The sequence below is a fragment of the Drosophila ficusphila genome, unplaced genomic scaffold (assembly GCF_018152265.1).
Source record: "Drosophila ficusphila isolate 14025-0441.05 unplaced genomic scaffold, ASM1815226v1 contig_414, whole genome shotgun sequence".
NCBI lineage: Eukaryota > Metazoa > Arthropoda > Insecta > Diptera > Drosophilidae > Drosophila > Drosophila ficusphila.
The window spans coordinates 13,048,385-13,072,244 of NW_025064328.1; the positions used below are offsets into that span (position 1 = coordinate 13,048,385).

At 45.5% G+C, this 23,860-nt stretch overlaps 7 protein-coding genes across 9 annotated transcripts; 6 read left to right on the forward strand and 1 right to left on the reverse strand.

Moving 5' to 3' along the window:
- The first annotated feature begins 138 nt into the window (after positions 1-138).
- On the forward strand, positions 139-845 carry LOC108096578. Its single transcript, XM_017198276.2, has 2 exons — positions 139-444; positions 505-845. The coding sequence occupies exons 1-2, from the start codon at positions 425-427 to the stop codon at positions 767-769; spliced, it is 285 nt and encodes a 94-aa protein (XP_017053765.1). The 5' UTR covers positions 139-424; the 3' UTR covers positions 770-845.
- Positions 846-3,910: 3,065 nt separating this feature from the next.
- Positions 3,911-6,398, forward strand: LOC108096906. 2 transcript variants are annotated; one of them, XM_017198854.1, is made up of 2 exons: positions 3,911-4,032; positions 4,127-6,398. In XM_017198854.1, exon 2 carries the CDS (start codon positions 4,130-4,132, stop codon positions 6,098-6,100), a length of 1,971 nt encoding a protein of 656 aa, XP_017054343.1. In that variant the 5' UTR covers positions 3,911-4,032; positions 4,127-4,129; the 3' UTR covers positions 6,101-6,398. The 2 variants fall into 2 exon arrangements, with proteins under 2 accessions (XP_017054343.1, XP_017054344.1); XM_017198855.2 differs by having other exon boundaries at positions 3,926-4,036.
- A 99-nt stretch (positions 6,399-6,497) lies between these two features.
- LOC108096921 (ribose-5-phosphate isomerase) lies at positions 6,498-7,654 on the forward strand. Its single transcript, XM_017198872.2, has one exon. The coding sequence runs from the start codon at positions 6,668-6,670 to the stop codon at positions 7,499-7,501; it is 834 nt and encodes a 277-aa protein (XP_017054361.1). The 5' UTR covers positions 6,498-6,667; the 3' UTR covers positions 7,502-7,654.
- Positions 7,655-7,843: 189 nt separating this feature from the next.
- LOC108096922 (protein TEX261) lies at positions 7,844-9,180 on the reverse strand. Its single transcript, XM_017198873.1, has 3 exons — positions 9,011-9,180; positions 8,650-8,951; positions 7,844-8,159 (listed from the first exon to the last, which is right to left on the reverse strand). The coding sequence occupies exons 1-3, from the start codon at positions 9,078-9,080 to the stop codon at positions 7,935-7,937; spliced, it is 597 nt and encodes a 198-aa protein (XP_017054362.1). The 5' UTR covers positions 9,081-9,180; the 3' UTR covers positions 7,844-7,934.
- Positions 9,181-9,523: 343 nt separating this feature from the next.
- Positions 9,524-15,774, forward strand: LOC108096799 (protein mahjong). Of its 2 annotated transcripts, none has more exons than XM_017198681.2 (11): positions 9,524-10,078; positions 10,139-10,289; positions 10,405-11,223; positions 11,288-11,560; positions 11,644-13,770; positions 13,838-13,958; positions 14,034-14,131; positions 14,191-14,553; positions 14,981-15,041; positions 15,101-15,316; positions 15,374-15,774. In XM_017198681.2, the coding sequence occupies exons 1-11, from the start codon at positions 9,675-9,677 to the stop codon at positions 15,376-15,378; spliced, it is 4,638 nt and encodes a 1,545-aa protein (XP_017054170.1). In that variant the 5' UTR covers positions 9,524-9,674; the 3' UTR covers positions 15,379-15,774. The 2 variants fall into 2 exon arrangements, with proteins under 2 accessions (XP_017054170.1, XP_017054171.1); XM_017198682.2 differs by having other exon boundaries at positions 15,113-15,316.
- Positions 15,775-16,207: 433 nt separating this feature from the next.
- Positions 16,208-18,825, forward strand: LOC108096797. The gene is made up of 3 exons (XM_017198677.1): positions 16,208-16,750; positions 17,499-17,843; positions 17,901-18,825. Exons 1-3 carry the CDS (start codon positions 16,556-16,558, stop codon positions 18,702-18,704), a joined length of 1,344 nt encoding a protein of 447 aa, XP_017054166.1. The 5' UTR covers positions 16,208-16,555; the 3' UTR covers positions 18,705-18,825.
- A 372-nt stretch (positions 18,826-19,197) lies between these two features.
- On the forward strand, positions 19,198-22,923 carry LOC108096796 (zinc finger protein 853). The gene is made up of 2 exons (XM_017198675.2): positions 19,198-19,467; positions 19,871-22,923. The coding sequence occupies exon 2, from the start codon at positions 19,961-19,963 to the stop codon at positions 22,406-22,408; it is 2,448 nt and encodes an 815-aa protein (XP_017054164.2). The 5' UTR covers positions 19,198-19,467; positions 19,871-19,960; the 3' UTR covers positions 22,409-22,923.
- Positions 22,924-23,860: the final 937 nt, after the last annotated feature.

The window sequence follows — 23,860 nt, forward strand, 5'->3', positions numbered from 1 at the left end:
TAATACTCATACGTTATAGAAATTTGTGAATTGTAAGTGCCGAAAAAACTCGGCATAGATTTCCGTAACTCAAATTAAGTAACTTCTCATCTAACCAATTTGTAAGGAAACACCAAAGTTGACTAACATTTGCACTCAAAATAGAACCTTGTTAACGGATGTGATTCCTCTTACCCCAATCCCAAACTACTCGATTGAGTTCGGCGCCTCAGCTCATTTGATTGACCTTTTTTGAGTGGCAAATGGTGTTGAATGTCAGTCAGATGCTTTCAATTTTCATCTTCTTCCTGGCAATCCTGGTGCTTTCGATTAGTGGGAAACCTGGAGCATCAAACCTGGCCCAGGGAAATTTGTCAGCTGGGTTACATTAGTGTTTCGATCTCCGTAATTTGGTACACTGCTCCATGTGGAACTGTCATACAAAATGAAGAAGTCCGGGGATTTGTAAGGGAGCTTGGAATAAATTGGTATTTCAATACTTTAATTTCATCTTGTTTTCGACAGCCTTTCACTGTTGAACAACAAAGATCTTCTTAAAACACCATCGGGAAGTCCTATTGTAAATTTCCTGGTAAAGCCAATGAGTGTGGAGATGACCACGGCGGACAAATTAATCACGGGTGCAAGGCGCCAAAGGATGATGGAGCTCTTTGAACAGGATCGCGCTTGGGAGGCCGCCGAATTGTCCCGGTTTGGATTGAGTTGCATTAAAGCACCGGATTGCTATCCTTGCTGTACTCGCTTTGAGTGTTCGAAGGCAAAGTCTTAGGATTGGAAGATCTTGTTCTGTTGAATTAAGTTTTGCTATTTCAGAAAGAAATAAATCAAGAATATATATAAATTCATATTAAGCACACTTAGGTCTTAGATTAAATATGGAGAATGTTCCTAAGTTAATTTGGTTGGTTATAACATTTTTCTAATTTTTTGACATAATACGCAAGTTTTTATATAATATATTTTACCATAAACTGTAAAAATAAAAGAGTGTGCAAGATAGATTTGGTAGAATAAAATTAGAATACAGTCGAGTCCCGATAATTCGAAATGGCAAGGGGATCACTTTTTTTACGAATTAGACGGGAATTCGATTTATCGAGTTTTTTTTTTAAGGGATTTTTTTTCAAGGGAACAGAATTTTTTACGAATTATCGCGAATTTCGATTTAGCGGGGTACGAATCATCGGGATTCGACTGTATATAAAACCGAAACATCTTACAAAATTATTTTAATAAATTAATGATATTAAGAAAGGTTAATAAAATTGAATGTGCTGTACAGGCATTTTGTAATTTTGTATTTAATTTTTATTATTTATCGTTATTGTTCACATTCCTCATCCTAAAAGGGCACCTTTTTTCCTGGCTTTGCGGTGGTCCGTCGGCTGTGTTATAAATTGATTCGCTGGGCCTTGTCTGTGGCCATTAATCTATTTCCCGGGCAGAGTGCCACGCCCCCAGCTGGATTTGTTGTTCATTGTTTAATGAATGGCAGGCAAATTTCGGCGCCTTTGTTTCCAGATAAAACCCTTTTGGGCGGATCGTGTTTTTTTCGTGAGGATATCTGTGTGTTTTTTTGTTGTCGTATTGTGGGAAACAAAACACAACTGATTATGGCGGCAGGCCTAGCTCAATAAAAGCGCCACTTGCTCGGATTAATTGAAAGCCAAAGGAGAATGGCCGGCTTTTTGCTCACTTTAGTTTGGATTCGGCTTTTGGCTAAGCTTGGGTTTCTTTTTTTTTTTTTTGTTTTTTTTTTTTTTTTTTTGATTATCCTGCGACCGCTCCTCCATCATCATTTGTCATTGTCAGCTAACGGAGTGTGATGGCCCGCTCCATTTTGCACTAGATGAGATAACAGCCAGCTCGGAAGCGGTTCCTCCACACCCTCGATTTCGCTCAGTGCACTCGGCTGCACTTCCCGCTTGACTTTTGAGCGTGATTTTCTTTTCCGTGCTCATTCAGCGATGCGCTAATCAAATTATAAATCGTGCCCATTGTAAAGTCGTTCGATGCAGGGCCCCCGACAGTCGACATTGTCATCATCAGCATGGGCAATCATAGCATAGCTGGCACAAAGGGAAAGCCAGCCTGCATTTTCCTTCGCTTTTCCCCACTTTTCCGCCATTTTTTCTGTTCCGATTTGAGGTGGTGTGGAGCCATAATGGATGTCGGGGCAGCTCCAACTGGGTCGCAGGTCCATTTGCACTATTCGCCTTTAGCTCTTTATTTTTTTTATTCGTATATTGTTAATACCCTCTCGGATGGTATCCACTTAAAGAGAGTTCGAGATTATTCATTCATTTTGTCACTCAGCATAACAAACATATGTATATGTACATATAAACAATTAAACTTGTGTTTTTTCTAAATAAACATTATTTGTAAATCTGTACTCTTTTTTTATTGCCAGCCATAATGAATTTAGGACAGGGGCGGACGCAGGGGGTGTTTGGGGGGTCCGGACCCCCCCCCCCCAAATCGCAGACTTTTTCAAATTCCCTTACAGCACATGGCCTTTCAACCATATAAACTAAAAATTTTTTTGACCGGACCCCCCCCAAACGAAAAAAATTTTTCGACCGGACCCCCCAATATTTTTTTCTGCGTCCGCCCCTGATTTAGGAACTTTAAAGGGTATCCAGATTTTTATCCCCGGAGTAAAACGACTTTCCTTCTTTTTTATATTTTTGCATATAATGATTTTCCACAAGTAATTGAGAAGGGCACCAAGAATAGAGAAAAACGAGCAATGGGTTCAGGTGTTGGCCTGAAATATTGCACATGGAGGGCCTTAAACAATGCCCATTTCTTTAATTAACAATTTACATTTGCTGTGTTACCCCATTTTTCTGAATTTTCTTTGTTGCTATTAATTGCTGTATACTAAGGTCGCTTACAATAATAGAGCTCCGTTTTCAGTAATCCTACTTGGCAGGTATCAAATCGCCTTTCGTCCTGATCCTCTTCATAATCGCCATTTGATGGAATTTCCCTGCATTTCTTGGGCCTTTGTGTGCCATCCTTTTGCTAATGACTTGAAATCCCATCAAATCATGCAAACTGCTTGGAACTTTATTTGTGGCTTGGCCTCCGATTCTTCTTCTCCCACCGGAGATAGTAATTTATTTCTTAAAAAGTGAAATCCATTAACACAAATTCTTTGGCCCACTATCTTTTACATTTCTGCCCCTTTTTTTTATATGTACATCTGTGTGACTTCCTCTGACCATTCACGTCGCTCTTATGTTCCGGTTTTCCAGCTTTTCCACTTGCTGCTTGGCTAGAAAAATTTGCAATCACCTTTGAGATTGTGTTTTGCCTTTCAGCTTTATCGCTTGGCATTCAACAGTTCCCGCTTTGTGCACTAAAAGTATTAAATTTCTTCAAATATTCTTGGTTTTTGTTTGTATACGTGCATATAGATATGTTTGTATGTATGTAATACAGTACATGCAACTTTGTGCCATTTGGTGGGGTTCCCCCCTTTCAGGCTTCTTACAGTCCAGCAGTGAGTCACTTTTAATTTTTTCCTTTGGCCTTTTGGTATTATCGAGAGTGTTATTTTTAAATACCAAATTATTTGTCTGAACAAATTAAAGTTATTGAAATACATTAAGTTCTTTAATAGTGCAGTCACGCAAGCCTTTTTTTTTTGCTAAAATTTTAAGATGTCAAAATAAAAAGACCTTAAACTAAAAAAAACATGTTTTTTCTTATTTTTATGGACAGTATTTTTATTTTTTTATTTTATTCAATAATTCAAATTTATTCAAAATAAATGGTTTATTGTTTTTTATATTATTTTCATTATTCTGGTTTCAATACATTTTATCCGAATTGCTCCATTTCAGGCATTAAAAATACCGCGATATATTAAAAACGCGTTGGCAGCCCTTTTGACATTGGCGGAAAATACCGCACAAATATTCAGGCTTCGTTCCAATCTTCTCATTTCCTAGAGTCTTTCAAAGTGATCGGACGTATGTTTAGAAAAGCATTGACATTCGCCGCAACTGGAACGGATTAGTGGTGGGTAAGCAGGGAGCCAATGAAAACTGATGAGTTTACTTAATTTTTGTAAACATACATATTCTCATACATGTTTTTTGTATGTGCTTTTCAGGCCATGAACTTTTTGCTGATTTTGTGCGCATTTAGCGTGCTTCCAGCTTTTGGACGAGGAGGAGCGGTTCAGGAAACACTAGACATTGTCCGAGTGTTAAGGGAGGTGACTAACACCATACTCAAGACGTGGGATCTTTTTGAAAAGATGCCTGTGGCGGAGGTCACCGCCGCAGCTGCAATCTACGATAAACAGCGCCAGATAATAGAAAGAATCGAGGAGGTAAACGATCATATCCGGAATTTCGAGGAGAAGCAGACCAGGGACACGGTCGTGATCATTAACACTCTTCTCAGAGAGATGCAAGTTAATTCTCAAGTGCTGCACCGGCTCAATCAGCTAAAGGACCTCACCAAATACATTGATCTTCGTCACGATCAGCTGGAGGGCTACGAAAATTATACGGACAAACTGCATCCAAGTACGCTAATAAACTTCGCCAAATGGAACGTGGATCCTGGATCCAATTCGCTATCCCTCTTGCTCCAACTGCTTAATGAATGCCTCTATGTAGATAATTCATTGCTTTCCACACCGGACTTCAAGCACTCTCTGCTATGGGAACTAACAGCCAGTTTTGAGGCATCTCCAGAGCAAATGTGCTTAGCCAGGCAGTCTGCACAGCAGTTTGCTTATCAGATCTTCACCAAGGCCGTCTTGACGGAACTCAAAGGCTACAGCATAATAGAATTCTCCTGGATGATACTGCGCCAATCGGGACGTGGAAACTTCACCCAAGAATTGCTTCTTATGCGCGAGAGTCATCATAAACGCATGGATCGAGCAGTGGAGGTGCTTCTTTTGGTCATGAACAACAGCAGTCGCTCTTACTGGCGCTGTGATCCCGAAAAGGGTGGACATGTCGAGGGCGAAACCTTTGATCGCGTTACACGCTTCATGCAAGGCTTCGTGGAGAACGAGGTCAACCTGAACGAGGAGAAAAGTTGCAAGGGCAGTTGCCCCGATTACCACGATACCCGCTCAAGCGGATGCTATCAGCCAGAGGAAGAGTTTTGTGGCCAACAACCCGCCTGCAAGGGCAGAATCTACAACTGCGACCTACTCGACACGGACATTTCAATCTGTCTATCATCAAACGATTCCATACGACGCTACAAATACATAGATTTTAAGGGCGGTGATCAGAATCAGCAATGCGATTCCCCAGAAAAAAAGCCCGCCTCCTGGTCGAGCTGGGTCTTCTGGCGGTGCCACTACTGCTTCTGCCTTTGCGATGAACAAGGACCCATGTCCGATCGCTTCTTTAACCTCCGCGATTCCATGTCGGACTACGCGCAGAACAAAATAGTGACTGGCATAAAGTTCGTGAAGAAAAATCGCGTTTTCCATCTGCAGCTGCAGCAGAGCGAACTTCTCCCCCTCGGATCAATCAATGGCAGCTCCCAGGAATGGTTGCCGATAGACGCTTATAACGTAAGCGATGTGGACATACGCGATGGCTACGACTACCACACCTTGACCCCTGACAGCCGAGCCCTGGATCTAGATGAGATTTCAGCCAAATCGTGGAATGATGTGGTCACTGGAGTTCGTTTCCGGATTTTCAACAAACACCTCAACCTGGAGGTGCGCTTCAGTTCTTTTAATTTCTCCTCAGGTCGCCTGATCGAACCGCAGACAAAGAGCTATTGGCTGGGCAATGATAAATCCCATCATGAAGGTCAGCGTCGTAAATTTGTTTTGAAAGAGGGTGATTTGCCCACCAACTCGGAGTTTCCATCGGTGCCGCTCTCCAAGAACGACCAGTACATGGAGTTCACCAGCTCCAGCCAGCTAAAGGATGCGGCCCAAAACGCTGTGCCTTTTGTGGATGTGCAGGAGGTGGTGCCTGATATCGCAACTCCACTAGCCGGAGTGGGTATCTACTACAAGGGGCGGCCAGGTTACGGGGGTTTCTTCGCCCCGAAAGTTATAACTTTCGATTTGACCAAGAGGTGGAACGCATTTTTATAAGTCGCAAAAAATACAAATTTGACGAATTTATTTGATTTTTTATAAGTTACCAAACAAAAAAAGCAATTGTACCGAAATGTAAGATGTACCATAAGGTCTACTTAAAAGAAAAAGCCTAATCAATCATGATTTATGTTGAAGCTTGAATAAGAGGAATCTTTTCCTGAACAGCAGCATTTTAATATTGAATACATGTACTAATAATAAATCAGAATCTTGCTATAACTTTTTCATTTATATTAAAAATATGTTAGCAGCTAAAGCCATATACAATAAAAGCTGAAAATAAAAACAAAAATCGCTCATTTTTAATTTCTTAGGAGGGTTATTTCTGTCAAATTAAAAAGTGAAATTTCAAAAAGTTGGCCAAGCACGCACACTTAATTTAAATTCACACTGCTGTGTGAATAGTTCAAAATAACGGACTTTTCAGCGCACTGCTTAACAGCTCTGTTAATCTGGGCAACGCGACGGTGAGAAATCCCTAGCGCGTCAGAAAACATACCGCAAGCGGCTTGATCTCTGTGACATTGAAGTTGCGATTGAAAACCGAAAGCTGTTAACCACATGCTATCTCGGCTATTGCGCCAAGGCCTCCAGCGACCACAGTTCTTCCAAGCTCTCGGCGAACAGTTACTTCTCGGGGCGTCTGCACTCTATTCCCAGAATCGAAAGATGGATGATATTGCATTGGACGCGGCCAAGAAGACGGCAGCCCGCACGGCGGTGGATCAATGGGTCACGGAGGATACCAAGATTCTGGGTATCGGAAGTGGTTCCACAGTTGTATACGCTGTGCAGCGGATTGCGGAGCGCGTGTGGAAGGAAGGCGAGCTCACGGATCTCATCTGTGTGCCCTCGTCGTACCAGGCGCACCACTTAATCCTCGACTACAACCTAAATCTTGGCGACTTGGACAGGAATCCCAATATTGATGTGGCCATTGACGGTGCTGACGAGGTTGATCGGCACATGGTTCTCATCAAGGGCGGCGGTGGCTGTTTGCTCCAGGAAAAGGTTGTGGCCTCCTGCGCGAAGCACTTCATTGTGGTGGCCGATTACACAAAGAACTCCTTACGTTTGGGTGAGCAGTGGTGCCGCGGAGTACCCATCGAGGTGGCCCCTATGGCATATGTGCCCATCAAGCTGCACATTGAGGCCCTGTTTGGCGGAGAAGCCTCACTGCGAATGGCCAAGGTCAAGGCAGGTCCCATTGTCACGGATAATGGCAACTTCCTGCTCGACTGGAAGTTTATCGCCAACAGGGAGTACGACTGGGACGAGGTAAATCGCGCCATCACCATGATTCCGGGTGTTCTGGAAACCGGTCTGTTCGTGAACATGGCTCACAAGTGCTATTTCGGCATGGCCGATGGCAATGTCAAGGTCCAGAACAAGTAGTTGTAAGTGGTTTTCTGAATAAAGTTTGACTATCCGTTATGTTTTCATGAATAAATTTTAAGGTGCCATGGTAGCCTTTTCGTTGCATTTATTTGTTACTATAATGTTCCTAAAAGGTAACAACAAAATAAAGTGTATTGAAAAATAATGAAATCATTTTAACTTTTAATCTGGAATTATTTAATAAAATTGGCTTTGAATTGATGACTTTCGAAAGCCTTCAAAAGTTGACCCGTTAGGTTTTAATTTAAATTATTTAAAACTAATTATTTTTCCTGATAATTAATGAATCACCAATCCTACCCCTTTCTTGTTTTGCCGCTCACAAAAAATCAGTCGTGGTTGTCATTGCATAAACGTAGTTTATATACGCTTTGTATACCTTTGTCTCGATTTCGGCTACAAAAATAAATAAACATTAAATAAACTACATCTAGAAGGCCTTCTTGGTCCGTCCTGGAAGAAGAGCCTCTTTCAGATACTGGAACAGGGAAAGCAAGCCCTGCTTTTTGTTCCGCGAGAAGTAATTGCTGACCACATCCGGACTGCGTCTGCTCTGATCGCTAACAGTGGTGGGCAGGACGCTATCATTCGCACTGAGTGATACAAACAGAGCGAAGGGCACGATCCATAAGCAGATGGTGAAGTAGGCAAGAACCTGGAGATAAGATAGTGGATTAGTTTGGGCTTTAACATTTTTGGGAGTAAAATAAATGTTTAAGATCAAAAAGTTTTAGCTTTGATTGTAAAATTGTCGTATTGGTAAAAAAAAAGGAAATGAATAGGTACATGACATATGTAAATAATGAATTTGTAATAAACCAAAATCCGATTAGAGAAATAACGAAATATCTATCTTACACGTAAATTGTCAGTTGAAGTCTATCTTGATTTATTATAAAGGTATTTAAGTGATTAGCTTAGTAACTTGTAAGTAATTCGGATCTTCATAATTGCTTTGGTTTAGAATAAACAGTTAAATTCGGAAAAAAGTTGTGGGAACCAAATTGAAAAGTGTTCAAAAACTCATAAAAACATACCCAAAGGATGAAATGCCAGTCTATATAGCTATCATAAACTTCACCATAAATGATTCATATATAGTTATAAATATTTTTCGACCTTTGTAATCCCTGGCCGTAGCTCACCTGCGTAAAAGGCACATAAACAGTGGTAAAATACTGGAAGGCGAGGAAGTGATTAACCACCAGCATGATTAAGGATCCCCAGAGCGGAAGCGACAGGAGTCGCACAAAGGGAAATCCTCCCATTATCCCTAGGTAAAAACCCTGTGCCACAAATCCACAAATTATCAAACTCCATGGCAGGTCCTCGAAGAGCATCAGCAGGATGTAAACGAAGATCGTAAAGCTGATTAGAAAGAGAATACACTTCCTCGTCGCTGTGGTGTATTCCTCCGCCAATTCCGCCAGATAATACAATCCAGCCACTATATAAACAATTGCAGACGTTGCAATTAGTCCAACAAATTGGATAGCGACACCTCACCTATGGATAATGTCAGGAACACGATCTGTATGCCTAGGGAAATCCAGCCCAGTATGAACAGGAAAGCCATTATGTGTACTTCAGTCGAAATGTAAAGATAAATATTCAGATTTTTATTATATACGGCTAATTCGGCTGACAAAACAAAACAATCCGATTAGAGTGGCCCATGGAAGGTAGTCAGAATTACCAATTACCAGTAGTATTTTTTTTAACGAGTTATTGATTAACAGTGCGATTGGTCACTCTAGTTGGCGCGAAACGTTAGGCGCGCTTTTTTTGTCACTGGAAAAAGTACTTAGCATTATAAGGTCATGTCAAAAATATGTGTTTGTTCAGGCCCCAAAGTATAGCTAATAGATTTTAAGATGTACTTTGACCTTAATGCATAAGAGAATAAGTTGCTTAAAAACCAAAACAAACCGATCGGTGTGACCTTAAAGGCAGCAAAAAATACCGAAATCAGTTTAATATATTATGAACATTGCTTTTCCCCGCCAGCTGCGAGCGGTAACACCACCTTGTGCAAAAAGATCGAGCGCGTGGTATTTTATGCCGCACGCTTTATTTCGCCACTGGGATTAAGTTTCGGCCTTTCTAGTTAACAAATAAGTGTTCGACTAGGACCAAAGCTAGTGCATCCGCGTCCAGGGACTCAATTTCGATGTCTGAGGGCAGTGACAGTGAAAATGCAGCCGGAGCAGAGGCGTCGGCAGCGGCGGAGGCAGAGGCGGCGACCGAGGCAGCGCTGATGGCAGAGGCAGTGGCAGTGGCGTACCAAAGCGAAGATGAGGAAGCACCAGAGGCCGATGAGGCAGAAGGTGGTCAGGAGGAGGAGGAGGAGCCGGCTGAAGGCGACCCCGAGCAGCAGGGCGAGGGGGAGCCAGAAGCTGAGGAAGAGAACGATGCAATGAGTGTGGAAAATGAAAGCGACAGCGGGGGAAATCCAGAGGAAACTGCGGCCGCCGATCGCCGACAGGCCACCAAGAAAGAGCTAACCACGATTATCGACAAGTGGGAGCAACAGCAGACCCAGAATGGCTACGATCCAGTGCCCACCCTGAGAAGGTAAAGAAATAATGACAAAAATTGCTATCCAACCCGTCTAAATTTCCTTCACTTACACAGCCTGGCGGAAATCTTTGAAAGGGAAAAGGATGTGTATCGGCGGAAGGATCCGGACCCATTAGACTCACGACATCCCTACAGAGCCGATCCTAGTTGCCAGTACGGATTGTTGCTGAAATTGCTTTTCCGCAAGGACACCTTTATGGGCAAAGTAAGAGAAAGCTTTTGAAATATACATACATATTTCACTTGAAATAACAATTAGCTTGGCTAAGACCAGATTGCATTTCAACATTTAATTAACGTGTTTTAATTTGTACCATCAGCTGCTCAACGATTACCTGCGAGAGAATTATTTCAGTCGCCAGAACGTCAGCCGTAGTTCCTTGGAACTAAACATCCTAGCCTGTCGGCTCATCTTGGAGATAATGCCAGGTATGGAGACCTCCGCAGTATTTCAGACCGCCGAGGGCGACGGAACCATCAATCGCATCTACTCCTGGGCGGAGGACAGCATAGAACCACTTCAAAGCTACGCCACCGGACTTTTGGCCGAAGCCATGGAAATGAACGACATTGCCGTTAATTTCCGTGATCAAAACATGCGCTTAGTGCCCAAGATGATCAAGCGACTGCACATGCTGCTGGCCATCAGCAAAAGTGCCGCTCCGGAAGCCAATACCTCGCTGCACAATAACTCGGCGGATAGCAGTACGGCTGGAATGCTCAGCTGGGTTGCCTGCGCGAGCAATGTTTCTGCTCCTCAGTCGCCGCAGCACAATGGCAGTGGCCTGGGCGCCAGTTCTTCGCAGCATGGCGACGCCTCCAATATGTCTATTCTGTTCGAGAACAGTCGGGACGCCTTTCCCGTGTCCCGCTACTACAAACGAATGTACATCCCACTACATCCGCCCACGGCCGACACCAGCCAAATGTTAATCATGCGCTTCCTAACCAGCCTGGGTGAATACCAGGAGTTCCTCGCCATGGCCTTCGAAAACAATGTGATGCAGCTGATATTCGGTTACCTCGAGAACTTAGATCGAAGGGACACTTGCCTGGCATATGAGGTTTTGAAGTATCTGGCTTCTCTTCTTTGCCACAAAAAGTTTGCTTTGGAGTTTATATCGCACGGCGGACTGGAGGTATGTAAACTGAATCAACCCAACAAAAAATTATTTTCCAAACATAATTCTTTATTTGCTCTAGCTTTTGTTGAAAGTTCCACGACCCAGTTTGGCCACCACAGGTGTCTCCATCGCTATTTACTACCTAGCGTACTGCGAGGACGCTATGGAGCGCATTTGCAGTATGCAACGTCCGCTGATTTCGGAGCTCGTCCGCTATGCACTGTGGATCTTGGGTCGATGTCATGACTCCTCCAAATGCCATGCCACCATGTTCTTTAGTTTGAGCTTCCAGTTTAAGGTTATATTAGAGGAGTTTGATGCCCAGGATGGCTTAAGAAAGCTCTACAATGTGGTAAGTGGACATCAATTTATATAAGTTAAATGTGTATATAAAACATTAAGACTAATTCCTTGATTTCCCTGCCTTTCCAATAGATTTCCGTGCTGAAGATCCTTGATCCGAGCCACAACGATAGCGACAACGACTCTGATATTAACGAAGACGTAGAGTGTGCTTCCCGACAAATGGTACGCCACGTCTGCGTGGCTCTTAAGCGGTACATGGAAGCGCATTTCTTCTACAAGTACAACAGCTTCCTGTGCCAGCACAACGCGGCATCCTCGTCGCCCTCGTCGACCCACTACTTTAACCAGAATCCCACGGTGGCCGCCAAGCTAACCTTTGACCAGTTGCACGATCAGATTCGCACGCTCCAGGAGCATACTTCCATCCGGGCTCACTGGCAACCGGTGGATCAGTTAATGAAACTTGGCGGTATTACCATGCTCCTTAGGATCATAGCCTTTAGCTACGATTGGGTGAACAGTGGACGCTCTGAGACGGTGCGCTCGGCTCTGGATGTCCTCAGTGTTTGCTGCATTATTCCACGAGTTTATGTGGTGCTCTGCGAACGTCTGCTGATGTTGGACAAGACCACCACTTCGGGATTCTGCTCGGTTCTGGGAGCTGCCGCAGGAGAGATCACCTCGGATGCGGAGGTAATCAAGTCGGCGCTGGCAGTGCTCTGCCACTGCGTCTGTTCACCAATCATTCGCAAAGACAGCGGTAACAGCCTGATTAAGTTCGGCAATTCCTCGAGGAAGAACAAAGCCAACCACAAGTACGCTGAGGAGCTGATTGAACGCGTCTGGGAGTCGGTTTGCAGCAACAATGGCATCGTAGTTCTGCTCTCGCTGATGCAGACCAAAGGACCAATTACGGATGCGGACTGTATCCGAGGAATGGCCTGTCGTGCCCTCGCCGGACTGGCTCGATCGGATCGAGTCAGACAGATTGTCAGCAAGCTTCCCCTCTTCGCCAGCGGTCAACTCCAGACACTGATGCGGGATCCCATATTGCAGGAGAAGCGAGCCGAACATGTTATCTTCCAGAAGTACGCTTTAGAACTACTCGAACGAGTGTCGGGTAAGACTAAACCGCTAAAAAATCCGCTGGATCCGTCTCTCTCCAACATGCACAAAGCCAATGTGATTGCCCAGACGCGCATACAGTACAACAAGCAGCAGCTGTACCAGCTCATCTTCGAGCACCTGGAGAGCAATGGTCTTTCGCAGACGGCCCAAATGCTGCAACGCGAGGTGGGCCTTCCGCTGCAAACGCCCACCACGCGCAGCTTCCATCAGTCACCCTTTGACTACAAAACACTTCCCAGTGGCAGTGGCTCGCTGTCCAGGAATCGCGTGCGGAGCCGCATGCAGGATGTAAGTGCAGCGATAATGGGCAGCGGAGACCTTAACAGAAGCTTCGGCGAGGACTCATCGCCGGCCGGAGGAGCAAGCGGCAGCAACGCAGCAGAGGGAGTCAGCATACCCAACTTTGGCTCTCTTAACACGACTCAGACGCCCATAAAAATCAGGAGGACGGAGAGGAGTTCTGTGAGTCGCTCGATCCAGAAGCCAACGATCGAATCGGGAGGCATGGCCGTGGCTCAGCAGGATGATGGCCAACTGCACCCAAAGAGGATCACCCTGAACACCATCGTCACGGAATACCTGACCAACCAACACTCGCTGTGCAACAATCCGGTGACCACCTGCCCGCAGTTTGACTTGTACGAACCGCACAAGTGTCCGGATCCAAAGCCCAGTCGTCTCCTTAGCTCCAACTACAATCTGACCAGCAGGCATGCACGCACTCAAGCGGGATTCAATACTGGACGCTTTGACCGTCGCTATGTCCACACGCACTTTTCGCCATGGCGAAGCATTCGGTCGGCGGACTACGAGGATCTCGAGTTCACCTGCTGCGATTTGGTCGGCAAGTACATAATCGTGGGCACGCAACAAGGCGACGGACGAGTGTTCAACATGAACGACGGCGTCGAGCAATTCTTCTCCAACTGCCACAACTTCAGCGTTGATGCCATCAAAGCGAACCGAGCTGGGGATCTGGTCATCACATCGAGCTTCTGGCGTACGCCAACCAGCATTCTGTGGTCCATTGCGGACGATGAGTTCAAGTTAAAGCTGCGTCTTCCCGATTGCACCTACTGTGAGTTTAGTCAGACGGCGCAGGATCGCCTCCTGGGCACACAAAATGAGGTATTTACTATTTAAAAAAGTTGTTTTTACAATTTCACTTACAATTTGTTATGCATTTGACTTGCAGTGCGCGACGCTCTTTGACATTAACGCCGGTTCCCCGATCGCCACTTTTACGCCAACCATACCCAATCTCTACACCAAAAATCGAGCTACTCTTTGCCGAACCGATGAGCTGATTTTGTCGGGTAAGAAATAAGGAAAACGTATGATTTGTAAACACAATTAACTTTACTTACTTTATTACTTTTCCATTTCCTTAGATGGCGTTCTGTGGGATGTGCGTTCCGGCAAGGAGATCCACAAGTTTGACAAGTTCAATCAGTGCATTTCGGGTGTTTTTCACCCAAATTGTCTGGAGGTAAGGCGCGAATTTGTTGTAACCCATCCTCAGCTACTAATATTGGTATCCCCACACAGATCATAGCCAACACGGAGGTGTGGGACCTGCGCACCTTCCACTTGCTGCAGACAGTGCCAGTGTTGGATCAGCGAAACCTCACCTTCTCGCCGATGCACGTGATTTACGGGGCTAGCTTGGGTGCGGATAGGGACCACGACATGGAGACGACCACGTACGACACCAGCTTCAACGTGCTGGACGCCTACGACTACTCGAGCATTGCCACCATTGACGTGAAGCGCAACATCAACGATTTGAGTGTCAGTGCCAATGGCAGCCTGATTGCAGTGGTCGAGGACTACAGCGGCTACGAGTCGAAGCAGGAGACCTATGTGAAGATCTACGCGGTGGGCGTGAAGAAGAGCGAGCGCTCGGAAGAGGTGCGTGCGGTTAAGGAGCTGGCCAGCGAGGTGTCGCTGGACGCAGTTGCGCCGGCGCCGGCAAACGCCAACGATGTCGGCGGTGCCTCTCTGCTTCGCGTCTTTGAGGAGGCACCGGCACGTCCGCCGCCGGCGGAGAACGCACCGCCCGCTGGCCCCAACGAGCTTGAGGAGGAACAGCCCCGTCGGCTAAGTCCCGCATTGCACGCAAGTCCGAATCTTTCTCGCCAACATGCACCCAACAGCTCAATTGTTGGGGTGCGACGGCGGGCACGTACACTGGGTGGCAATGGCAGTGGCCCAGGCAATGGAAATCTGAATCTAAATGGCGGTGGCGGATTCGGAGTCGGCGCTGCCATAGATCTGCGAACGCTCTTGTGGCGGATGGATGATATTGAACTAAATAATATTATGTCTATGCTTGCAGGAAGATGATGAGGAGGTGCCCGAATCTGATGAGGACGGTTCGGATACGGGCTCCGAGAACAGTGAGTATCTTTTTTGAGGGCTTTGACCTTTGTTCTTTCAAAATAGGCTCAACTCGCAGCATTTTCTCTAGGTCCGAATTTCATGGGTTTCCCGAATTTCATGCGCAACCTGAACGGCTCGGATAACGATGATGACGGGGACCTCGAAGAGGAGGACGATGATGGGGATCTGCTCGACTCCGATGATGACATGGACGACGATGACGGGAGCGACATTGGCGATGTCGGGGGTGACTTTGATGTGTTTGATTTATACGATCAAGGCAGCTCAGACGGTAATTTAAGATCTCTAGACTCTGTTCGTATACGACTTGTATTTTCTCCTCCCCTAGATTGAGCCCACTACTCCTCATCCACACCACCAACACAACTGCTCCTCCACCGATCCACTGTTCCATTGTTCTCCCACTGTCTCGTCTTGTGTCTTTCGGTCCTCAATGTTGTCCGCAGCGCGCACACAGGAAAGAGATCAGCAGTCGTCGATAGTTTTAGTGAACCTACATAATAAGTCTGTTACATTTAAAGTTTAAATTGTTATTTTTGAATTTTGTACAAAACAAATACGAAGGCCGCACCAATGCATTGTAGTAAGAAAAAATGTATTAAAGGGATCGTATGATGAGTACCGACTGTGAAAATCAAATCTGTAAATTGTCCAACAATTTCCTCTGTACAAACCTAAAAAAGAATTGTATACTTTTGCTAAAGAAAATAAAAGAAATTGTTAAAATCAGGTATTCGTTGAATGCTGTAGAAATCTAGGAAATCCTGGAAACGTATCCCAATTTTTGTGTAATTTTAAGCTTTATTTTTTAGGACATTCAATTTGTATTCATTATTCAGAAGTATGCAGGTTTTTATGCGTACAACTAAGACGATCAGAAAAAATATACCCATATAAGTATGTATTCAAATTAAAAGTATTTGATTTCTTTTCTTGGATTCATAATAATCATTTTCGAATGTCTGCCTTTTTGAATAAGATAATATCTCAATATTGCTCACAAGTGTCAAAGTGAGAAAAACAATTAACATTTTGTTGAAACTTTTAAATGGATATATTTACAACAGAGTAGACTGATCGATCCACCCTAATGTTCACAAAAAATCATAGCATAACAGGTGTGAAACATACGGTCAATTTGGAGTTTGAGTCGAATGCCGGCCGTAGTCGTTCCATGATTATCTTATCGCCGAGTGTGGACTCCAAGTTGGGAAACGAATTCCCCCCAGTCGTTGCTTACTAACTTGCGTTGCGGTGACGTTAATACGGATCGGCTGTCGCCGAATATCGAAGTAAATCTCGGCCGAATCCTTCATTCTAGATAAATATGGTGATATTCGGGTGTTCGCTATGCGACTGCCGCCCCGTCAAGCTAAATGCGTTCGAATAGATTGTCGCTCAGGTGTCATTTTAAAATTGCAAATTTAGTTACGACTTGTCCACCGACGTGTGCTCATCGACGGTTCCGCCGCAATTGAACCCAAGAACTCCGGCCATTAGAAGTGCGGAAATGTTAAAGCAAGCCATTACTTTCGGTTACCTGACGGTGCTGGTGGCTCTGGGAGCTGCCTTCGAGGAGCACCCGCACTTCTGCATCGAGACGGAGCCACAGCTCCTGTCGGAAATCGATCGGCATATAGTCATTCCCAGCGAGAAGGACCTGCAGTGCCACATTAAGGCAACCACTCTGACCCAAAACGAAAAGGTGAATCATTTGCATGTGGGAATACCAAACGATAAGCTAATTTATGGAAGTAAACAGTTGACTAAACAAACAGTGTTAAATCAAATATCTTCGATTTTGGATGAACTTTAATATCTTATCAGGTTTGAAATTTTTTACCTTTTTCCTTTTTTAATAAAATCTTTTTTTTTTGGAATCAATTCTCGTAAAAATTATGAATATAATTAATGGCTTAAAACGTGTTTTATAATTTAAAATTCAAATTTTAAATAACAATATCTCAAAATTCATTTTTATGCAATTGGTTTTTATTTTTTATAGTTTTATCTTTTATTTCAAATTGTTATATTTCTCAAATAAAAAATTTGAACACTATTTAAAACTGAATAAAAAAAGATTTCAACTTAATTAGTTTTTACACATTTTTGAGTAAGGTGCCCAACGCACCATATGTTTTCCTTTTTTGTATTTAATGACCTTAGTGAGATGAAAATTCCCTGCCTTAAATGGCAAAGTGTTTTTCGCCGAAACAAGTTTGTCTCATCGACATCCTTAAGTGACAAATCCAATGCCAGCCATAAATTATTCGTGTGCCACCTTCGAGTGGCTGATATTCCAAATTGAATTAGCTTGACGATAAAGAAACAGACAGAGTGTCCATCGCAGCTGAGGAAGATAATGCCGGCGGACCTAAGATAAGCCGAAGAAGGGGCTATCGCCGAACAAGGTGGTTGTTTCCCGTCTAAACTTTTATCTTCCTAATTCGCAGGCTAGTCTCTTGGACACCCTGTGTGTGGATCACGGTTCCACGACAATTAAGCGGGATAACCACCACTTTTTCCGACTCCACAACGGTGAGCTGCACGGACGGGGAGTCCAAAAGGAGATCTGTGACAACGGAGCTGATTCGGTGCTCGCTTGGGTGCCCTATCACACGGTGCTCCGTCACTATGCGGCCGAGCTGAATCCCAAGGAGCGGCTGACCTACATTGCCAAGGCCACGAACGTGGAGCGTGAGAAGACCGAGCTCTGTCACTTCCGGCACACGGATCTGGTCAACGCGGTGTCCGACAGTTTATTCACCTGCGTGGTCATGATTTTCGGTGACAACTTTGTGAGTTTCATATGAAGATGGCACCGTAGACAGTCTAAAAATAATTACTTATTATAGTACGGCCTGGAGGACAACATCAATGTGCTGGTAGAGCTCGAACCCCTGATGTATCAGCTGAGAAACATTACCTACCTGCCGTGGCGCAATGTATCCTACAGCTACAAGATGCACCTGGGCGAAAGTGTGCTCCGCAATCCTAGTGGCGAACGAAAGCCCATCTACGGCAGCCTGAACTACGAGTTCGTGGAGAAGATCCACCTAAATATGAGCAGTGTTTTTCAGGACAAAACATTGGCCAATCTGCCCCTTTTATTCGAGCATCGAGGATCCGTCCTGGAGCTGGATTTTAACGGAGTGGGCGGCATGAATGTGGCGGAAAAGGCTTATTTCGGACGCAGCATGGATCCCCGGAGCGAGGTAAAGGTTCAGGTGATTGGCCAGTGGGTGGACCAGCATCGGCAGTTTGGTGCTGATATATACGAGTACTATGGCCATGGTTTGAGGCGTTGCAGGCAACCTTTGATTGGAGCCCAGCTTACGTTTGTTCGGATAGACAAAACGGAACCGGTTTTTATGGCCCCGGAATCGAATAATCTTGCCAAGGCATCGCTCTTCCGGGAGCAAAAGAAAGGAAAGCTTGAGGCGGATCCTTCAGGCAATTTCACCGAGTGGGAAAACGCTCAGGAGGAGGATGCGGATGAAGATGAGCCCGGCTTCTACGGTTGGTTTGTAGTGACTTCCCTGCTATTGGCCCTCCTCGTTATCCTGGGTATATATCTTCTGGTACGCATCCATAGCAAAAGGAACAAGCAGCGTCAAATGTACGACCTGGCCAACACAAATGTGGCTCCACCATCCTGAGAAGTATAAGCATTACCTTTAAGTTTTATAAATCCGAAAAAAAACATCAACAGGTGTTTTTACTCCGAAATGTCAAATCAATTATACGAGTTGGCAGCACCACTGTCAAGTCCTTAACTAAGTTTTTCATTTTATGTTTTGAGAGCAAGTGTAAAGTAACATATTGCCAAAAAACATTTCGTGGGGAGCAGGACAAATCGTAAAGTGATATACATTTTATAAAATGTTAAAGCAATAATGAGAACACTTTGGATACCTTACATGGCAACTTTAAAATTATGACGTCGACTAAAATGGCTTTTTGATTACTAAAAGAAGGTAAGGTAAGAAATAAATTAGTTATTAAGTTTGAGAGAACCGTCTTTAAATTTAAAAAACAATCAAATGGCTTATCAGGACGCCAATGCGTTAGGGATCTTCGTGAACACCAAGTTGGCAGTGCCCAGTGCAACACGCCTATCATCTCACTCACACACAGAAAAAGACAGAGGTAGAAGTTCAGCGGCTGGCGGAGAAATTCATTCATCTCATCGAACTTTATTGATAACGTCGGCAGATAGCTAGTGATTTCATTCGATCCGGTCCGCGAAAGACCCACTGGTGTGGCAATTGTTTTGATTTCGAATCCCGTGAAACGTGTGTGTTTCTCCCAGACCACAAATATGTGAGTTTCGAAAGAGATTTTGTGTGACGCGGCCATATTTGAAGAGTTTTGTGTGTTGGATGTGGGGCGAGCTGCGGAAATTACATAAATACAACGCAGGTGAGCTTCATTAAGTGGTAAATCCCGGTTTAAAAGGTGCAGGCAGTGCGGGAGTAAGTGAATCAAAAACATTTGCCCGATTCAAATCTAGGATTATGTATTTGTTTCGTTTCTGGGCCTGAAAATCTTATTTTTCGCTCACACCAACACAAGGATGGTAAATTGTGTATAACACCATAGCTGTCTCTGTCTGGCGCAAGAGCTACCAGACCTGTGAATACTTACTGTAAGCGACAGAGAGTTAACAGCAGTTTGGCAGCTATGTAAACAAATGATTAAATTAGTCTGTTTTTTAATTGGCAAATTTTGGCGGGCAAATCACAACAAACTCCATGCCGGTGCACCTTTTGTGGATTTGCCTAAAATTCAATGGATGATTTGCGCTAATATTCTGTCATTGCAGCCTCCCCCTAGTAACACGCAGTGATGGATCGCAAAAAAAGTCCTGGAGCTGGACAAGATCTGCCGCCTGTGCATTTCGGAGCGCAAGGAGATGCGCCCGCTATTCAGCGAGAAGGTGCCCGAAATGCTTATGGACTGCACCAATGTGCGCGTGGAGCCCACGGAGGGCTGGCCGGACAAGATCTGCGTGCAGTGTGTCCACGCCGTGAGCAGGAATCACGCCTTTAAGACGCTCGTCGAGCGCAGCGACAAAGAGCTGCGCGAATACATCTGCGGCCTCACTGTCGCCTTGGTGATGGAGGAACAGCAAGCGGCCAATGCCAAGCAGCAGCTACAGCTGGAGCGCAAGCAGCAGCGAATGCTGCAAAAGCAGCAGAAACTGCTGGACGAGCAACTGCAGCAGCAGAACTTAATCCAGCAACAGCAGCAAACTCCGACCAAACCCAAACTGAAGCCGCTGCTCCGGAAGGGATCTCGCCAGCAGAAGCAGCGGCTGCTGGAAGCCGCTCCTCCTCCGGCACCACAGCCTGCGCCCCAACCACAGATGCAACTTCTGCCGGATCCCGCGCCGCCACCGCCCACGCTGCAGCAACAGATCCAGCAGATTCAGCTGCCCACTCTCCAGCCAGCTCCCGCCCAGCTACTGTCCACTGCCGGTGCCACCACAACAATGCCGCAGCAGATCCTGCTGCCCAACGGTCAATTGATCACAACAGCCCAGATTGTGGCGCCGCAGCTAGCGCAGATTATTAGCACGACGCCGCAGGCGACCGCCAATGGACAGGCCACCGCTGCCCAGTCTCAATTCCTGCCCCAACTCCTGCAGACGCCGAACGGGCAAACACTGCAGATTGTCCAGCAGCCCAACGGAACGCAGACCCTGCAGCTAGTCCAACTGGTACCGCAGCGCAGTTTGGCGCCCACCGGAGTGACAACGGTGACCACCACCACCAATGCCACGGACATGGGCCAGCATGTAGACGCTTCCCTGGCGGATGCGGACGTCCAGCTGCTGGAGGACAGCTGCGAGGTGGAGGACGACGACCTGGACGAGGTGTACGAACAACTCGACAGCAAGGGAGATCACAGCTTCGAGACCATTGTCCTGGACGACGACCAGCAGCAGGAGTTCCTCAAGGACCACCACGAGCACCATCAAGTGATGATCAACGAAGATCTTACGCAGAGCGAAAGCCAGGAGCACGAGTACTTTGACGATTTGGACCAACAGCAGGCGATGGATGAGGCAGAAGAAGAGGAAGAACAGCTAAAGAACGAAGAAGACCAGGATACGTTCATCATCGAGGAGATCCAGCTGGAGGATGACGAGATGCTGGACGACCCGGATGTTGAGGAAATTGATCAGGACTGTGAGTACATCACGGATGATCAAGAACCGCATCTGTCCGGCGATGTGGACGAAGACCTGCAGTACATCATGGAGCCACCGGATGGCGAGGGCAGTGTGGACATTGATCAGGCTTTCCTCGAGTCCGACCAGTCGCATCATCATCATCATCAGCAGCAGCATCAACAGCAGCAGCAGCCAGATGAATTGCAGAGCATATCACTGGAGAACGCCGTCGTTGAGTTTAGCCAGGCCACAGCCACGGCGGACTCACTGGTGCCTCCCACTCTGTCCGTTAACTCGGCGAGTCCCACGCCCAAGCGGGCCAAACGAGGCAACCAGGCATCAGCCGGCGTGACGCTAGAACCCTGCGACCACCAACCACCTACCGCTGGACCGACGATCAGCAGCAAGCTGGCGGCGGCCAACTCCCGTCAACTTGTGCAGACAGCCAGCGTTATTGCCGCCGCCGGAGCGGATGACAACTACGAAATAGACGCTAATCTTGTGACGGAGTTCATACGTCAGCACACCTCGCCGCTGGGATCGGGCCGGTACATCTGCCACCTGTGCAGCACCGAGTTCCGGCAGTTCAAGGGCCTGCAGAACCACATGCACTCGCACACCAACTGGATACGGGCCAATTGCAAAAAGCAGCCGCAGTGCGAGATCTGCCTGAAGAGCTTCAAGGGGCCGGGAATGCTGCGGATGCACATGAAGACGCACGACGCTGAATCGAGCACTCCGGTGTGCACCATCTGCAATCGCACCTTCAAGTCCAAGGCGATCCTGTACAGGCACAGGCAGACGCATCAGCAGCGAGCCTACTGCTGCGGCGTGGCCAACTGCCGGAAGAACTTCTCCTCGGCGGTGAACTTGAAGTGCCACGTGGAGCGCAAGCATCCGGAGGTGGTGGAGCCGCTCTTCAAGTGCGGCGAATGTGGATCTCTGTACGACAGCGTGGACTCACTGCAGGTGCACGTCGAGAGCACGGATCACAGTGCCGATGTGCAGATGAGCACGCAGGACGATGCTTTCAGCGGAGCGGTGAGCATCGTGAGCAACGGCACCACCGACATGTCCAACATGATGGCCACCGGCCAGAGTGCTGCATTGACCGGCGGAGCTGGCGACACCCACGCCGTGGTCGTGGGCTCCTCCGGCGAGGTGTACTTCGTGACGCAGGCGTAGCCAGCGGGATTCGCCGCAGCAGTCGCTCCTGGTGACGGCGAGTGCCTGCTCGGCATCTAGATGACCACTTAGATGTAACATATGAATATATATATATATATATTTTTGTACTACCCCGTCTAGATAACACTTTAGCCCGTAGCACAACCACACAAAATATTGCAATCCTAGATTTCTGTCGTAGAACTTGTTTAATAGAAAATAAGCGGATTCACTCGAATTTTGTAAGCAAATACGAAACTTTAGGTAGGCAGATAGATCGGACACACAGATCCCACACATCCAAAACGCTAACTGACTGTGTAAATCCTGCGGGGACTGTGCCAGTTTTTGTTTTTAATTTTATTACCCTAACATTATTATTTTGTTTTGTATCCCGGGGAATATCAGACTGGCATCTTAGGCTAAACATAATTTGGCGTTGGGTTTTCATTGTTGGGCTTTGAAACGTAAATAAGAAACATTGTTTTAATTGCAACAAAATAAATTAACAAAACCTTCTTTAAAATCCACAATTTTCTTGTCTTTGTCTCCCATTGGGTAAATATATTTTTTAAGCATGTAATCCAATTCGCTGGTTCGTGTTTCGTTTGCTTGTTATTCAATTGCGGCGCAAGAAGACCGGAAAAAACAGAACCAAAACAAAATTGATCGAAAGAAAACAGCAATCAAGCCTATTGATTCCCAATTGCCACGTGTCGGGTTCATCTGGATAATTGTATATATCCTATAATTTGCATTTAGGTGGATGCTTATGTGGTTATACAAATAGGAATGACGGTTTCAATGATTTCCCCAATGGTTCATTTTATAATCAGTTATCGCAATCTAAAGACTACCCGCTGTCACATGAAATTGTTAATTAATTAGCAAATAGGTTGCCAATAATATAATCAATCGGAATAACATTGTGACAGCGAAAATCGCCTGCCGCCTGTTTATTTCATTCAGATTATTTATGGCCGTCAGCCGACTGTTGAAAGATAAGATAACTCCCGGCTGGTTTATTTTTCATTTATATGACGCATTTTTATAGCTTACCCTTAATTTTCTTTGCAGCTGTTGGGAAAATTCGATGACCACTCTGTTCCGCCCCCAAAAAGTTGGCTTGAATTATTTATAAAGCATTTTCATATAAGGCCAATGCCTGAATAATTAAAGTTTCACATGTACTATGTAATTTTCCGCAACCCTTTATAAAAACTTGATATAAGGCTTGGCATTAAATCGGATGATAATTATATGTTCTATGACCTGGTAATTGGAAATTCAAGACAACTTTCTAGTCCTATTAATTTTTTTTGAAGTCATACTTGTTAACAAATACATTTCATATACATATTTCAAAATGGAGTTGGCTTCATGCTTGACTGGAAACGTCCTTGAACTTTGAACCATCTGAATGAAACTTGGCCACGAAGCCAAATGAATAAGTGGCAAAATAAGTATCGT